The sequence below is a fragment of the Eublepharis macularius genome, chromosome 2 (genome assembly GCF_028583425.1).
Source record: "Eublepharis macularius isolate TG4126 chromosome 2, MPM_Emac_v1.0, whole genome shotgun sequence".
Lineage (NCBI taxonomy): Eukaryota > Metazoa > Chordata > Lepidosauria > Squamata > Eublepharidae > Eublepharis > Eublepharis macularius.
The window spans coordinates 175983345-176002004 of NC_072791.1; the positions used below are offsets into that span (position 1 = coordinate 175983345).

Below are 18660 nucleotides of genomic sequence, written 5' to 3' on the forward strand. Positions count from 1 at the left end.
ACCGGCCCGCGGGAGGCTCCAGGCGAGAACTGACCAGGGAGCGCCTAGCCAGGCTCGCTGGAGGTTTCCCCGGCTGGCGCCCGGCTGGTAGCAGCGGCTTGGGCCCATATGAGGCAGGCTTCCATGGAGGCAGGGGGAACAACACTTTAAAACACAGTCCAAGGCAGGGAACAGGCACGGTCCGTGGCGGATGGCAATGCAGGCACGGGGCACACTTGTAATAAAGTCCAGACACACACTGGGAAGTCCAGATACAGGTCAGGGCAGGGCTGCCCAGAAAGAGAGTCCTTTGTGCAGTTAACCAAACATGGAGTCAGTAAACTGCACAGTCTATTGCAGCAGCAAGGTAATAAAACAGCAGACAGGAAACTGACACGTGTACTAGAGCACACACGTGCAAAGCAGTCTTTGGTGCAGCAGTGAAACAGCAATGCAGGAAACTTTAACACAGTTCATGGCAGGCCTTAAAGCAGGGGAGGGGGCCTACTTGGCAACACAGCGGGCTTAAATCCAGAGAAAGTTTAATGAAATAGATAAAGGGATTTATTATTAGAAACTTAAATAACTTGGGAATGAACACATAAAAGAAAACATAATATAGAACCCTGTTCTTCATAGATGGTTTCTACGGCTTCCAGCCCATACTGCTTTGAGTTTTCTTCTGAATTCCTCACACTTAACTTCCCCTTCAGATTTCAATGCAGCATTTTCAAGACTTCTCTTTGAATTTTCTGTATGCACTTATTCCTCAATGTTTTTCTCAAGACAATTTTGAGTTTGCTTTTTCAATCATGCAGGATTTTCCTTTTAGTTTCCCCACCACCACCACCGCCTCATTTTTTCCCTCCTCTCCTGCAGGCCACTTCTTTCTGATTAGTCTCTCTGTCCTCCTCTCAGCTCCTCCTTCCCCTTTCCCCCTCCTCCTTCCCTCATCCCCCTCCTTTCCCAAGATGTGCCTTATGTTGAAGAAAACTTAATGATACACTGTAGGTGTCCTTGCATTGTGTCGATTTGCTCCTTGGTATAGGCCTCTGCCTCTCAGCTCTGGGTTAGCCTAGGTGGGCTCTCTGGACCAAGGGGTTAGGGGGTCATAAATCCTAAACAAAAATGTCTACTTGGAACATGGCTGTCGTGTATTGGGGATTTGTTTTTAAACCAAGCATAACAAAGTTACAAATGTCATACTGTTATAATGCTTGGGTTTTGTGGGTTTTTAACCACCCTCCTCCATTTTAAAAAAAGTTTTATTGATACCAGCAACTCCAGGATAGTTCATTGAAAAAATGTTCATGAATGAAGGGAGAAAAGAGGACTTTTTCTTTTGTTCAAGCACAAGGCGTACTTTCCCTTTTAGACAAAAGAAAAAGTTTGTGCCAAAAGTGTCCTGCCTGGGAGTAGGGTTTCCACCCCACCAACCTTCAACCTAGTTTTGTGTGTGTATACTGGTCCCTATTTTCACATGCATGCTCTGGGGGCCTTCTGGTGATGTTACTTCCAGATTAAAAAATAGGCAATCGGGGCTCAGTAAGGCCTAAACACACTCCAGTTTTGCTATGTTTGAGGCAGATTTGGTCCTGCTGAGCCCCATTGCTTCTGTTTAAAGGCGAAGTGGAAGGCCTCCAGATCCTGTGCATGACATTGTGCTCTGGAGGCTCCAGCCAACCTCTGGACACTCCCCCTACCAGCCAGGTGAGTGGGAGCCAGGGCAGATGGGGGCGGGTGATCTCCCTCCCCAAGCAGGGAGCCAGCAACCCTACCTGGGAAACACCTTTTTTGACAGATTTTAAATAAGGTGGGATTTTTTTGTGTAGAATGTCTGGGGCTGTTCATGATCTCAGTACCAATGCAGGAAAATGGCATGTGGAAATGGTGTGAAAATGTACTTCATGTACAAGCTGGGTGGCTGAAACAGGGAAAATCCTCCATTTGAAAACAGTCAGGGTTGTATGATCAGGAAATCAAGGAGCTGAGACATAGAGGGTCAACCATCAGTAACCCCTAAGCAACTGGACTGAGGATCAGGCATCTGAAATGGCAATCCTCGGCTTAAAACCATGATTTCCTAAAGAAGCTAATATTTTTGTTGGCAAAATGCATGGCGCATAAATCAAAGTCAGATTGATGGCACAGTTCCAGCAAATTTCACAGAAGCAGCTTCGTGCCAGAGTCCAACAAACAGTCAGCTGTTGTAAACAAACGGGATAAAAAGTGTCATGAATATGACTCATGCCTCATTACTCCTTTTGTGGCTAGAGAGCAAATGCAGCTAGTGGTCCAATAACTGAGCTCATTAAAGAGACAATTTATCTCCTATTGGAGGCCAATCAAATGTGCTTAGTTCGCTATTTACACAGGCAGTTACCAGAAAATATTTGGAATCTTTCTGCTGCCTCTTTAAAAGTAGGGCTGCTGGGCTTGTTCCTCTCTTGCACAAAATTGCCACTGCCTGGAGGAACGAGAGATGTCAAAATAAAGGAGGTGAGTTAACCATAGGAAAAAATAGAACGGGTTATCCACTTTGGGGCCGTTGGGAACTGCTGGTTCAATGCAAGTCGTTTTAGAGACACTGGGGATGGTTTATGGGGCGGGGGGTAAACTTCAAAAGGAGAATCCATTTTCCACCCCATTATCAGTTCTCATCAGACCACAGCTACTATGAGATCACATCAAGGCCTAGCTTTCATGGAGGGGAAAATGTCTGTCTGGACTGTACCATTTCAGATTGTAGAGACTCAGAGTGGTGCAGTGAATTCAGTGTTGCACTAAGACCTGGGACAACTGAGTTCCTGCTCTGCCATGGAAACTTGTCATGTGACCTTGGGTTCATTTTGATTTCTCAGCCTAATCTACCTCACAGGAGTTTTTTGGGGTGAGGATAAGGTGGGGGAGGGGAGAATGGTGTGATAAGCTGCTTGAGGCCCCCATCAGGGAGATAACAAGAATATGGTTAAAATTAACATACTAAAATAAGTAAGTGGGGGGTCACATGTTGGATGGAATGTTCACATGATGGAAGAAGAAGAAATTCCTCTGCATAGAAAACTAACATGTTAACACTGGTCTAAAACCCTTCTGTTCAGAATTTAGTTTTCTGTGTAGAGGGATTTTTTTTTTTAACACTGAGGTAGTCATGTAAGCCGGTAGTCTGAAGTACTACAAGCCATCCTGAAGTTAACTAGTTAAGTGAGGAGGGTTGAGTCAGCTCTCCTACTATGTCCAGTGAGGCTTACTCCTAAGTAATTGCATCTTAAAATCTAGAGGGAAAGAAATATGATTGCTGGTCGTATTTGGATGCCCATGGTTAATTGATCAAATTGAGCTGACTTCTGAAATTCAGCAACCTTTCTATATGCTTCCAGTGGTTGTCTTTATCCTACAAGGTACTGATACATTTTGCAAGTTACCCTCAGCCAGCTGGTCCTCAATTTCCCTCAGGCAACATTCCACCTCGGTCAGCATCTTGGCAACTTCCCAACAGACAGAGGACCAGTTTTCCCTTTGTTTTTTCCATTCAGAAAAATAGTTGATGGCCCTTGCTGTTCTCTGCAGACCTGGGTTATCCATTTATGTAAAAGTTTCGGTTCTGGCAATAGGAATTTCAGAGGAAAGCCGTGAGAAGTAGAGGAATTTGAAAGAGAAGAAATATCAGATCTCTTTTTGCTCAAGAAAGAAGCTGGAAAATCAAGTGACTGAAACAGAGGTAGCTACTGTTGCAAGAGTTTTGAGTTGCAAGAGTTTTTGATAAATGGGAACAGCAGTCTCTACAGTTTCTGTCAAGGGACCTGCAAATGAGAATGTATTTAAACAGTTTTACTGTGTGTTGTCACAGCAGTTCATAGGAAGAGACAATTTGAGATACATATGCTACGTTACAGACAAACAGCTTATCAGTTGGTTATGTGCACACCATTGTTAGCTAGCTGGTAATTGGTCCTCAGTAATCACCCTAGAAACCAGTAGAAGAACTGGATCAGAGAAAGGTAAGTGCAATACTCTTAATGTAACTTATAATCTAGATATTAGATATTAGGCTCTGCCCAGTATTAGCAGCAAGTTCCTGCTTGCCATAAATATTTTCTACTGTACGGTTTGCTCTGTGTATATTTAGTACCCACAATTGTTCTGTGTATATTTAGTACCTACAGTGAACCAGGTGTTGTACAAGACTGAGGAGTGACGTGCTCCTTAACCCCATTGAAATGCCATCATTTTCTCCAGACGCCTTCTGTGCCAGCTCTCTTAAATGCTTTGCAGAGAGCTCTAACACTATGATTTCATAAGTTATCTATGGTTGTGAGGATCAGATATCTTCTAGAGCATTCTAATTCAAGCAGCGTGTGGGGGTGTGATAACAGGTGTGAGGAAGGACATCCTTCGATATTACAGGTCATAGAAAACTCCTCATTGGGCTAGGCAGTTGGCATCCAGTGACAGTAACAGATGGAAGTATCAACTTGAGTCGAATGTGCCTCTAACCTTTAGCACTGCTGATCCACATCACATATCGCTTTGAAATGGATGAGAGGGAAACAGAGAAGGACCAGTAGAGAGAGAAGGCCAGCTGCACCTGCATACTGTGCTTCATATACTGACATTCTGCTGGAGTATATAAACCACAGGAGAGCAAGACTGACATACTAAAGAAGGAAAGAGCACACTGAAGTCCCACAGACAAGATGGAGCCAGAGGCAGAGGTGAAAAGGTAAGGGATATGTGAACAATCATTCTGATTTGAGCAAGAGACTACCTCAGGAGGGAGTACTGATTTTATGTTGGATAGCAAAATAGAATGAAATCCTGCTGATTCAAGATGGAGACCTGCTTTGTTGATTTATTATTATTGTCATCAACAACCTTAACAACCACAATAGAGAAGCAGGCAACATGGAGAATCAACAGGGATTGCTTACCTTCTTACAATCTGAAAGAGTTTTCCACACATTTAAACACCGTCATTTGGAGGCAGGTCACACACGGCAATGCTACTGGCAGTAACTTAATTTTAGAGGCTGTGCCTTTCCTGGCAGAACCCAGGATCTCTGGAGGGATGTTGATGTCCATCATTCAATCCATTGGAATGCAGTGCTTAGTTTTATGCCGTGTGTGATGCTCTGTGTATTTTATGATTTTGTCCATGGCACAGCACCTAAAAAAATATGCCCTTATGGATGCAAAAAAAAAAAAAGCATTGCAACTGTATGGAAAGTACCAGGATCCAGAGTGCATTTCAAATGATGCGGGATCTCTGATACTGTCCACTACCAGCAAAAGCAGGCGAAGACCCACACTTACAAGAAACACAGTAGTATGTGTTTTTCTTTTAAAAACCAATCAGAAATGAAATTGGACTGCTGTATGTATGAAACTGGATGCTCAACCTTCTGCTTTCCCGCTGTTTCCCCATTCAAAGTAGCATATTTCAGAAACATTGTAAAATCTTCCTGTTTGAAAACATATTTATTGGCTGAAGTTATGGAAGCAAGGAGCTTGTTTGAATGTTATGGAATCAATGAATGTTGCAATGGCCTATGAACTAATGTGCTGGGTCGAATATAAATTCAAACTAACTTTTTAAAGGAAGGTATTGTTTGGGAAGAGCTGTTGCTTAGAAAGAGCATGTGTTTTTCATGTTCAAGGTTTCAGATGTAAGCCCCAGCTTTTCCAGTGAAAAAGATCTCAGGAAAGACCCCCCCCCCTTGAATCCTTGGAGAGTTACTGACTGTCAGAATAAAAATATCAGTCTAGACAGACCAAAGCACGTTTATATGTTGAGCCCTATGCCTTGGTTAGTAATTGGATAGGAGACCTCCAACAAAGACCAGGGTTGCAGAGACAGGCAATGGCAACCCACCTCTGTTTGTCTCTTGCCATGAAAACCCTGCTAGGGGTTGCTATAAATCAGCTATGACTTGCGGGCACTCTCCAACACATCTATAGCTAATGTGCTCCAAGCTCTTCCATTGAATAGTAAAATGACATTATTAATTTTATGCTCAGAATTTAATCGGTGAGCTATATCTCAGATATCACTTTCTCTTGAGACATCTGTCATTCATGTTATGAGAGAATGGTAGAATCACAAAGGGCAGATCATAAATACTTCACTAGCCTAAGTGTTTTTCTTTAAAAATGGCTCACAAACAATGGTTTAAATTAGCCATAAATGATGCTTTTATTATTCCTAATTCAGAGTCTGCAAAACAAAGCAAAGCAAAATTACAGATCATGGCTGCATAAGAGCTGGAGTATTCCCCAATGGATTTCGTCCCATGAATGGATCCAGGTTGCCTGTGGTTAGAGCCATAGATAAAGATGGTGACTATGATGACAGGTATGCCAAAGATCGCATATTCCCTGTCATGGGATTAGGAAGGTAACTGTGGGTTGAGGGAGAGGCAGGTAATGGATCAGTCTTCTGAATAATTCTCTCTCTCTCTTTTTGCTGCAGGAGATTAAAAAGTGTGAGCTTTGAGAAAGATATACTACTAACTTCTTCAAAAGGTACTTCTGAAGTTTAAAAATATTCATTAATTTTTGTTTGAATCTAGTTACTACATGAAAAAAATGTCTATGTGATGGGCAGGGCAATCCTTGGATCTAGCTACCGCAGCAATGAATCCAAAGCAACTAGTTGTCCCTCCAGCTTCAAATCCAGAAGCACAAGTCTAGCAGTAGGAAGAAAAGGCAGCACAGAAACAGTGACAGCCAATTGTACAGCATCAGAAGCAACTCCATTGCCACCCACTAATCAGAATAATGTCCCCAGTGACATTACCCGTGGCATCAATCAATTTTGCCAATCCCTCAAATTACACCTATTTGGAAAATGCCAATTGACACATGGCAACTGTTGAAACACCACAGAAAGCAAGATATAAAAATAACACAAAAATATCGGATAGCTGAAAGAAACACTTGGTTTTTTTTATTAAACAAAACCAATCAAATGCATAGCAGGGGAATGAGGGTTGCTGCTCTTTCGAGTTCCTTTGCCCTTGAATGCTGCATGACAGCCAGTAATGGGTGAAGCTTTATTCATTCCTTCACCTCCATGTAGGATAAAGCTGCACTTAACTACATTTCCTATTTCAAGCAGCTTGCACAGGTACAACAATCCTGCAGCAGAATAAACCATGGGACAATACCTGCATAGAAGCCACAACCAGTAGATCCCTCCTTATCATTGGTGCTGTTGTAGCCGTGCTTTCAGTGTAGGTGAGGAATGGCCTTACTTCTGTGAGTGCTGAATGGCTGCTTGGTTGCCTGTGGAAAGCCAAGGGGAATATTATGATAGTGAGTACAGCAGACACCCACTACAACAGCTGGTATGGTGTTCCCTTCCTCCGGTTTGTACACTCCTACTACTGTTATGCTTGGTTAGAAAGATACTATCCTCAGACATGGCTGAGAAGGAAGTTAGTCATCTTGAACTCTCCATTGATTCAAATGGGTGTGTATTTTGTTATATTAGCTGTTTTGCTGACATAACTTGAGATTGGCAGAGGAGAAGAGAGTAACAACTAAGTTGCACAGTCCCCTGCTCTTTTCCCATCTGACATCCTTCTCTGACTATTTTATTATATAGTTTTTTTTAAATGACAGTGTACATTGGATTAAATGTATACTAGTGTAAGTAACTTCTCTATGTTGGCATACCAGACAAGGAAGATTTAATCACCTGTGTTTAGTCAGCGTAACTCAAAGAAAGGGTGCTCTTCAAGTTGTATTTAGTTTGTCAATTGCTAGAACTGGGTAAATAAAGCTACATATTCTATAGAAAACTTTTTGAGTAAAGATTTGCTGTCAGACATATATTTTTACATTGATAATTTTCTCCTAATAGATACGTTTGTAAGGATCCTCAGCTCCTGGTAATCAACAGTGTGTCAAAGAATCCCTAACTCCTATATATCATAATATCTTGACACTTGCCCATCAACAAAGTTTGCTCTATTCGTTCCAATGGAGCTTCTTAAATATTCTTTTGCATAACACGATCTGCTGCGGTTTTGCACTATCAATAAAACTGAAGTTCTCCATCATGGCATGTAATATAGTAACATTTCTCTCCAGTTATTAACAAATACCAATACAGCTTCACTTCCCAAAGAGCTCTGTGTGATGCAGTGCATGAGAAGCCTTACAGCGGAGGAATACACAAGGGCCTTTCAGTCATTCCTAGACCATTCAACTGAACACCAGTGTATGGACCAATTCAATAAGAAGGAGTTGCCAGGTATAGTAGCCGGGTAAGGAATGATTTCAAAATGTTTGGCGTGGTGCTGCTGCCTTAGGAATAGTCAAAAACTTGTGGCTTCCTATTTTCCAATCACTGTTCATGATTTAAGTTGGAACTGAGGGAGGATATAACTACTTTTATCAAATTCATATATGAAAGTCCTTCTCTAAAGAGTTGTTAAATTAATTTAAAAATTATCAGCATATGTTCTGTATTTTCCTCTCCTTATTGGACAGTAAGTGTCAGGAAGATAATTTACAGTTCAATCCTAAACAGAATTACTCCAGAGTAACTCTGTTTAGGATTGCACTGTTAATCTCATTTCTATACCACTGCCTTAATATTGCCCAAGATGGAAACAAGCCTCATAAAATGATTGCAGCACAATACCCTAGTACCATTATGTTCAATGGATCTTATTCCCAAGTGAACACACAAGGTAGTAGTCTTAATCTTGGTGAAATTCCAAATTGATATTTGAAAAATATTCTCACATCTCTGCTTAACACTTGTCCAGACAGTCGAACATTTTCTCGTCCTGTTGATTAATTGAAAATAGTAAGCTTGTCCTTTTTATGAGTCTTAATGGGCCACCATATACATTTGGTGAATTGTATTAAGGTTAGTGGGTAACAAATGGTGTAAGTGCTTTGGTTCACCATCATTGATGGCAGCCATGTAGATTTCCAGAGCCTCTCACTTGATGCAAAACATGTTTCCCAGTTCAGCGTGCTTACAGCACCATAGACCTCTTCGTTGTTTTAAGATTCTGTGGCTGTTTCCACAGGTCACCTTTACTGAGAATGCATAAGAACATAAGAACATAAGCAAAGCCATGTTGGATCAGGCCAGTGGCCCATCCAGTCCAACATTCTGTCACACACAGTGGCTAGAAATCCAGTGCCATCTAAAGGACTGTCAGTGAGGCCAGGACACCAGAAGCCCTCCCACTGCCTTCCTTCCAGCACCAAGACAACAGAGCACCACCTCCCCACAAAGAGAATACCATCTATCTCCTGTGGCTAATAGCCACTGATGGACCTCTGCTCCATATATTTGTCCAGTCCCCTCTTGAAGCTGGCAATGCTTGTAGCTGCCACCACCTCCTGTGGCAACGAATTCCATGCACTTTCTTGCGGTCTCTGAAAAGGCGCCAACAAAACGGAAGCTAAATAGCCTGCTACTGTTTTGAAATTGGAGATGTGTGGGGGAAAGCTGGCAGCGTTCAGTGAATGGGCCATCCCTTTAAGGATGTGTGGAAATGGCCTGTGTCTTTTCACAGTCTCACGCCTCTGTAGAACATCACCAGAGCTACTTCCTGATTATACTCTTGTTTAGAGTATAATGCTACAGCTGATACATGTTCTTTATCTGATTTTTTTTTTGAAAATTTAATCTGGTAGCTAACTAGCTGAGACATTGGACACCATTAAAAGTCTGGGCCTTGTTCCAGTATTTCTTTTGGTGAGAACACACACAGTCTATTGTGTTGTGATGAAAGGAAGTCACCTCTTATAGAAATATGTACAGTAGAAAAGCTTAAAATACCTACAGAAAACCACAACCTAGCAAGCTTGTGTTTTCATGCTGCTGTTAACAATTACTGCACTTATCTTCATATATATTTGAACTTTTTATCAAATGGTCACATGTACCTCTTGTACTTCACTGTCTTTTTACCATATTGTTTACACCCCCCCCCTCCCTTTGACAGTTTGAAGTAGCGGTTAATAGCTGCAGGACTCTAATCTGGAGAGCTGGACTTGATTCCCCACTCCTCTGCTTGAAGCCCGCTGGGTGACCTTGGGTCAATCACAGGTCTTACAGAGATCTCAGCCCCACCAACCTCACAGGAAGATTGTTGTGAGGATAATAATAACATACTTTGTAAACCACTCTGAGCGGGTATATAAACCAAATGTTGGTGTTGTTATAAATGCACACCTCAGTTGAGAGGACAGAATTCATGCGCCTGATGAAGACGACTCTAGACCATGACAGCTTATGCCATAAGAATTCTGTTAGTCTTTAAATTGTCAGCTGATTCTCCTTTCTTGTGAAAGCACAAATGATTGCAACTACCCCTCTGAAGTTCTGACATCCATGGTACTTTGTGACAAACTACCCTTTGAAGTATGTTTCACTGCTTGCTATAAGAAATGTTCATATTTTACCTGGGGTTCTCAGTTGGAGGAACACACCTAAAACATTTTCCTGCCCAAAATGCAGGTACCCTTTGGCGCTGCATTAATGACAATAGCATGCAGTCAAACAAAATAAACAAAAGAGGTACTCTAATCATAAATACTTATAATTTCAGTCTTGGAAATGGAAGATCCACTATCAACGTTCTGGGTGTGGGAAGTGGCACAGGTAAGGAATAAAAATGTTAAAGGAAAATTATTCAGTATTCCATTCATTTTTGTTTATTTGCTTGAGCAGGTTTCTAATGCCAATGCTAAAAAGGTTTTACTGCAGCCATGGACTCTTGTTTTACTCTAAGATTTACTCTAAAGTTTGTCATATTTAATATTTCTTCCTTGTAATCCAAAATGATCTTGTCAGATCTCAGAAGCTAAACATAGTTGGCGTTAGATAGCAATTGGATGGAAGTCCTCCAGGGAAGGCCAGAGTCACTAAGCAAAGGCAGGAAATGGTAAACCACCTCTGTTAGACTGTTGCCTTGAAAACCCTACCAGGGCTTGCCATAAGTCAGCTACAACTTGATGGCACTGTACACACAACACAAAAATGTCCTGATTCCATTAGTATAGGTCAAGACTGCAGAACAACATTTTGATAAAACACACCTGAACTATAAAATACAGCTAATACATGGGTAGTAAAGCATCAAGAGCAACAGCAATGGTCAAATTGTTGTGTGATTTCAAATGTGATATATTTCATTCATAATTGGCATCCTTACACTGATACAAGTAAAGCTGAAGAGTAATTGGTACTATAGTAGGCTTATTATACCATTTACATCTCTGTGTAAAAGAGGTTTTTGCCATGCTACCCATTCAAAAGATGGTTTTGGATGTTACAAGCACTGTAGGCCAAGCATCCTGTGACAGATGCTTAATTTGTCTAATAAGTCTTTTCCACATAGGGCTTGGTTGCAGATAGTCTTGTGTATGCCACTAAACTCTAGAAGCTAATACTATGCAGGTGAATGATGGTATGTATCTGTAACATCCAAAGCTACTCTGTGAGTTAAAGATAAGCTGTGATTTTGAATAAGCTGAATTCTTGGTAAAGATTTCATGTGTATTTATTGTATAGGTGAGCAAGACTTGAAAATGATTAGAATAATTCAGTCCGAGCATCCAGGAGCCTTCATTAAAAATGAAGTCATAGAACCCAATCCACAACATATTTTGGCATACAAAGGTATAGTATTGCATTTCTATACAAATAAAATATTGGAACATGTATTTTGCCTTATTTAATTCTATTGTGGGGGGGGGGGATTCTTTCATAAACAGAAGCAATTAAGAACTCTTCTGATCTCAAAAATGTCACCTTTACCTGGCACCAATTGACATCCATGGAATATGAAAAGCAGGCAAAAGAGTGGAACATAGAAAAGAAATATGACTTCATACACCTGATCCAGGTAAATTCAGCATCAGTCATATAACTTCGATTCTGAAAAAAAAACGTGTGCTGCATTCTCACTGCTTTTATTCTGCTGGGTTTGCAGAGACTTGAGCAGGAGAATTTCTCTACTCTCCTTAACCTATTTTACTGACTAATTTGACTGATTCACCATTTTACCTAGTTCTAGTATGTTTTAAGTCCTCATCAGCCTGTTTTTGAAGGATTTTCCCCCCTACTGGTTAATTTACTGAGTCATATTTTTCTACATATCCAGGATTTTCCTCAAGTATGTAGAGACACCTACTTTATATTAATGTATCTGCTTAATGGATAGCAGGATTTTAATCCAGTGGCACCTTAGAGACCAAGATTTTCAGAATGTAAGCTTTCGGGAGTCAGGGCTCCCTTCTTCAGACACCCTGAAAATTTTGTTGGCCTCTCATCCTGTTGTCCTACTGCAAGCCAATACAGCTACCCACCTAACCTGCCTAATGAATAAATGCTTTCTTTCTTTCTTTCTTTCTTTCTTTCTTTCTTTCTTTCTTTCTTTCTTTCTTTCTTTCTTTCTTTCTTTCTTTCTTTCTTTCTTTCTTTCTTTCTTTCTTTCTTATTTATTTATCTTCACTTATAGCCTGCCTTGCTGAGTCTCAAGGCAGATTACAATACATAAAGCAATCAGAGAGCAGAGAACTCTCATTAACAGGGCAGTTGCACTAGGATTACAGAAGTGGACATCCATGCAAACAAAAAGGGGGAAATGTTTAGGGCATGGCATACCATAATACAGAAAGCAGATCAGAATGGCAGAAAATACAATAAGAGGCTGATGAAGTGAGCTGTGATTCATGAAAACTTACAATAAGCTGGTCTTTAATGTATCACTGGACTTCTATTTTATTTTCCTGCCTTCTCTCTGGCTGTTCTGGTTCTATGGATTTTGTCATCCATACAAGGATCAGCCAGTTTTACCACTGAATATGGCAATGTAAAAGATCTTTGTACCAAATGTATTTAAAAGCCCATTGTAGCACCTAACTGGCAACAATACATCTTTCATTATGTGCTAAATATGTGTTGCTTGTAAAAAAAAAAATCCAAAAGCAACTTTTTCTTTCAGGTGGAACATAAAAATCATTAGTCAGAATCATCTCATGGTTTTCATGCATTTGAAGATGTTGATGACCCACTTAAGAAGAACTTCTTATTCAGAGTAGACTTGATTGCTTACCATTCTGAGAAATTAATACCATGATGAGTGAATCATCTTGGGTTACCAGGCAGTTTCTTCACTCCATACAAACCACATGTGTGTATGGAGGAACATCACACAACATTGCTATTTGAAATAGTTATATTTCATTTGGTAGCAGAGTTATCCAGTCAGAAGTATTTTCCCCAATTAATCTTCAGGCAATTAAATTGTGGAGAAGATAGAACTTACAGTTTATGGAGGTAGATTCCATTCACAGCAATATCTTGGAGGAGAAAGAATCCTAGTCTAAAGCATTACTTGCCCTATACCACGGCTGTCTAGTGCAGCATTGAGGGCTGTTCAGGGGGGCTTAAACCTAGGAAAGTGTTTTAGGATGGCAGCTAATAATTACCATCTAAGGGTCAAAACGCACGAGATGCATGGGCATGTGTCAGATCTTGCAATGATCCCTGGGAATTGTAGTTAAAAAAACACCATCTGCTCAATGTGATTCTCAGCTTGCTGGGGGGGGGGGGGGCGGTGTCTCTCTCTCTCTCTCTTTCAAAAATTCTCGGCAGGAAATCACACCTCAGATCCCCTCCCACCCCCATCTCTGAGCTGAAAACCAGCTGATTGGATTTTTGAAAGAGAATCAGTCTCTCTTTGAGAGATCTCTTTGAAAGACAATCTCTTCAGTTGCGCTACTGTTCTTTGCAAGAAAATCCACTTCTCTGGGTGGGGGTGTTAGACTACCATTCCCAGCAAAGATTGCGGGACCAATCAAGTTCATTTTACCTAGGCTGTTTATAAGAGCTGAGGAAAGATATATTTTTAAGAATGTCAAAAGTGACGTTACTGGTGCTGTGGAACTAGCTCCATTTCATGAATGACACAATGCCTGGAACACAGAGACTCCCAGCCTCATGGATGAACGCTTAATGCATCTGATGTACATGAGATGTCCTCGTGGGAGATGAGGAAGTCTGTTCACTTGGTTTTCCAAAATATTTAATTCTAGCCCTTCACAGAACTCCCTTTAGGGTTATCAGCTGGTGGCTAGACCCAGTGGGAGACCCGGGGCAGGGACATAGAGGGCTGCTGTCATGTCAATGGAAATCCTAGTGGGTTGTGACATCACCTCTAGGTTTGCCCTGGAAATGCTATTACACTGTCAGCATGATAGCAATTTTTGCATTATTTCCTTCCACTGGCCTACAGAGCAGTGCTGGAAGTCAGAGGTTGCCAGCAGGGTGTCTCTGACTATAGCGGGAAACCTGGCCACCCTAAGTCCCATACAATTCACATGAGTAAGGCAACGGACAAGATCTGATGTCAAGCAGACTTTCTTTGAGCCAATTTCCATGCAAAAGAAAATGGGTGGCAGGGTGTTGCTGAAAGACAATGGTAGTTTGCACCTTTTTCCTTTCTAAAAGATTGCATGACTGCTTATAGGGCTAATGGCACTGTACAAGTATAGGCCTGACCATTGTTGAACTTGCCCTATGGATGGCGAAGGGCTTTCCCCCCCGCAGGGTTTTTGCTGTCACACAGCTTCTTAACTGCATTGTTTCCCCCTTCCCTTACCCACAGTATTGCTAGCCAGCCATTGCTCCTCACTTCCCGCCCCCCCCCCATTTTTCATGTGTTTCTTCGGTCTATCTGAAAAATATTGTTGGTAAAACTAGAGGAATAACTAAGAGAGCAACAATTGGCAAATGAAAGGAAGGGGGGGAAACAGTGTTGAGATGCTCCAAAAATCTGGTGTTGAAAAGCTTAAAGTGTATTTTTAAAAATACAGGTGCTTTTTAAAGTGTTTCAGGTATCTGTCTGCTTTATTGACTAGATGTCACTTTGGTATACATTACTCCTTATTTATATTGTTCTGAATTGATTGAACAAGATAGGGCTCCTTAGTGCAAGCTCTCCATATTTGTATTGTAGGAAGGGAGGGACAAGTTTTAAGAAATTAATCAATAAATAAGCGTAAACACAGACTAAAATGAAATTCCAAGAGAGTTCCACAACTGCACCTAGCACAGTGGGGGAATTGTATTTCCCATCAAGGGTAGTAGGTAGTGGCAGTGCTTTTGGTGCTGTTTTGATTAACCCACAAAATTCTGATGTAGCCTCAGATACAATCACATATCCAAATTTCACAGGCTACAAAGTATCGCTAGGTGGTCACATCAGAGTGAAGGCAAGAAGAAATGCTGATCATCCACTTTTCTTATCTTCAGACTTTAGCTTCCATCATTAAATTAATAGTTCAAATCTATACTCTGGAGGGGAGGCTCCTTTACCTGTAGTCCGTGTGGTAAAGAGCAGCAAATGCCTGCTGTGTTTCTGCTGTGATTTCAAAAGGAGGCCAAATAGACTAACCAATGGTCCATTCAATGTCCTGTGGGACATCCCATTCCAAGTTCTTTCTACCTCCTCAATAGCTACCTAAGCTCTTTAACTCTTATGGCAACAGCCCAATAAGAAGTACATAGCCAAAAGTTCCCATAAAGCACCATATTGTGGTACCATCACCTCAGTAATCAGACCATCCCATTAATATGACCTTTCCCTGAAAAATAGGAATAGACATTATGTTGTTGTCATCTCGGAGGAGGATAATAGCAGTGAGGGCACAGTGTTGTTTTCATGTTCAAAAGTTCTTGGTGTCACTCATCATGTTAATAATATGCTTACTTTTCTTAATGGCAATTGTCTCTTTTAGATGCTGTACCGTGTGGAGGATATTGCAAGTACCATCAAGTTTTTCCACAGCTGCCTAGATTGTTATGCTAAACTTCTGATTATAATTTTATCAGGTAAGAGGCTTTTATTTTTTAAAAAAGCATTGGTTCTTCTTTTTACAGAGATTCTCCTGCAGTAATTAAGTAGGCCCAATATTCTGTCCATTTAAAAAAAAAAGTTTTCTATGCTGCAGGATGGACATTCATTTGCAAATGAATAAACATCTGGACCCCCCCCCCCCATTTATTCCAGTCATTGGGGTAACAAAAATTCCCAAATGACTAACAACAAGTGGTCAAATCAATGCCGTTTGTGAAAGGGTCCTCTGCTACCTTCTGTGTCATATTTCATACCAAGCTGATGGTAAGCCCTCATTTTTGTGATTGGCTCAGTACAATTCCATTTGATTGATGGTGCTAGACATTGACAAAGGAGGGCAGTGACTCCCTATGGTAGTCTCTGCATATGTTTTTAATAATTAGTGAAATGAAAATGATTTTTACAAAATTTCATTATTTTGCCCATTTTCTTTGCTGGTGCTTCTTATAGGGTAACTAACTTTAAGGAGGGGCTTGAAGTTCTCCTGGAATTACAACTTATCTCCAGAGTACAGAGATAAATTCCCTAGGAAGAAATTGCAGCTTTGGATGGCAGACTCTATGGTATATCATAGAGCAGGGATCTACAACCTTTTTGAGCCTGCACACACCTTTGTAATTCTGACCCAGAATGGTGGACACAACCACAAAATAGCAAGGAGTGGGGTTAGGCAGGCAATAGCAAACCACCTCTGAACATCTCTTGCCTTGAAATCCCTATGAGGTTGTCTTAAGTCGGTGGTGACTTGACAGCACTTTACACTCACAAAAGTAATTTCAGCATTTCAGGCAGAAGCTCTGTTTACTAGGATGTCTTTTAAACTGCACAGCCAGTTAGATCTGCCGTTGCCAATCAGAAGCCCTTTTGGGGAAAAGCCCCACTCTCTTTCTAAAAATATTTGGTGGGCACCAGGAAAGGTGTCAGTGGGCACCATGGTGCCCAGCATCTCCAAGCTGGAGACCCTTGCCACAGAGCTTAGGAGAAATGCAAGTCTTAGCACAGGGGTCCCCAACCTTTTTGAGCCTGGGGGCACATTTGGAATGCTGACACAGTGCGGTGGGCGCAGCAACAAAATGGCTACCACAAAATGCCTGCTGCAGGTGTGGGAGCCAGCCACAAAATTGCTGCTACAGTTTACTTTCAGTCACACAGTGAAGATCCTTGTGCTGAAGAAGTAGTTTCTGCCAAAGCAATGCTTTTAAAAATCTGCACAGCCAATCAATACTCCAATGGCCAATTTGAAGCCATTGTTTCCAAAAGCCTCACCTGGCCCCACTCATTTTCAAAAAGCACTTGGCAGATACCATGAAAAGTATTGGCAGGTACAATTGTGTCCACGGGCGCCACGTTGGGGACCCTTGTCCTGGCATATAAATTACAGATCTAGGGAGACAGAGAGAAATCTGTGATGGTCGTTTTCCCACCAGCCTTCTACCTGGTGTATGCCACAGCACCACATACAGTCCCCTTAATTTAGTATAATATGTAGAGCAGTGGTACTCATATCCGCAGTTACCACCAGCCAAAATGTCCACATTTACTTACGAGCTTGGCATGAGGTGTGCATCTCAGGGAGGCTCATAGCCTACTTTTCTTTTGGTGATGGCAGTTTCAAGGTAGGGCCTACCTATCAAACACATGCCCCATTTACCTGCAACAAATTTCAGGGCCCATTTTGGGGACCAGTGCTCAGGAATGCCATGAGTGGCATGTCAAAGAGCCACAAGTGGCTCCCCAGCCACTGAATGAATATCACTGAGGAAGAGAGATTAACAATACCATAATGCTGTGTTCCAATAGGTGACAGTGGATGGGCTTCTATATGGAAGAAATACAGACACTGCCTACCCCCGACTGACAGCGGCCACTACATCACAGCTGACGATGTCAAAGTAGTCTTAGAGGAAATGGGAGTTAAATACGAAGTGTATGATTTCCCTTCTGTTTGGGATATCACTGAATGTTTTATTGACGGAAATACCACCGGAGGTCATACATTGGATTTCCTGACAGGGACCAAGGACTTTATGAACACTGCACCCCTTAGTCTTAAGCAACAGCTTCGACAAGCTCTGGGCCAGCCAGAATGCAGCACCAGGAAGGATGGGAGGATTATTTTCAGAAATAATCTAAGCATGATTGTGGTCAGCTCCTAATAATAGGAGAAACAAACAGCATCGGCTGTTTTCGTCTGTTTTGACAGGGACAGAGCAAGCAAATCTTCGGAGAGTCAATTGTAACATTGTGAGGGAACTTGTTCATGACTCGAGGAGACAGCTTCCTAGATGTTAAGCATATTTTTAGCAGATCCTTTAAGGCTTAAAAAATTCATAATACATTACAGCAAAAGATATATAATTTACCACAGTATACAATCAATATTGGTTTGTACAGTTGTAAGGCTCAGCAGCCACAGAACAGAGCCTGATAATTTATTTTTTAAAAAACTTTTATTAAAAAAATCATACATTTATTTAGAGGGTGAGCATGTGTAAGGAGACTGCAAACTTTAAAATGTGTTAGCATAGAGGAAACTTAGTATGGGGTTGTATATGTAAGAAAGATGGATAGCTTCTACACTGTGTATGCAGTCTCCTTAGACCTCCTGAGGTCAGGGTTCTTATTAGTCCAGTGAATGTTTTGTCCCAGAGTATGTGACAATCACTACTCTCTCACTGAGCATTAGCATGCAGATTTGGGTATCATTAAAGCTATGTGGACAAGAGGAACTCATTACAGCCAGACCATGAGGAGGATACTGTACTTTTTAAGGCTGGCATAGGAG

At 41.3% G+C, this 18660-nt stretch overlaps 1 protein-coding gene across 1 annotated transcript; it reads left to right on the forward strand.

Moving 5' to 3' along the window:
• Positions 1-4617: 4617 nt before the first annotated feature.
• LOC129325049 (carnosine N-methyltransferase 2-like) lies at positions 4618-18282 on the forward strand. Its single transcript, XM_054972557.1, has 9 exons — positions 4618-4702; positions 6191-6331; positions 6449-6501; positions 8096-8249; positions 10560-10612; positions 11525-11632; positions 11728-11858; positions 15757-15850; positions 17676-18282. The coding sequence occupies exons 1-9, from the start codon at positions 4677-4679 to the stop codon at positions 18029-18031; spliced, it is 1116 nt and encodes a 371-aa protein (XP_054828532.1). The 5' UTR covers positions 4618-4676; the 3' UTR covers positions 18032-18282.
• Positions 18283-18660: the final 378 nt, after the last annotated feature.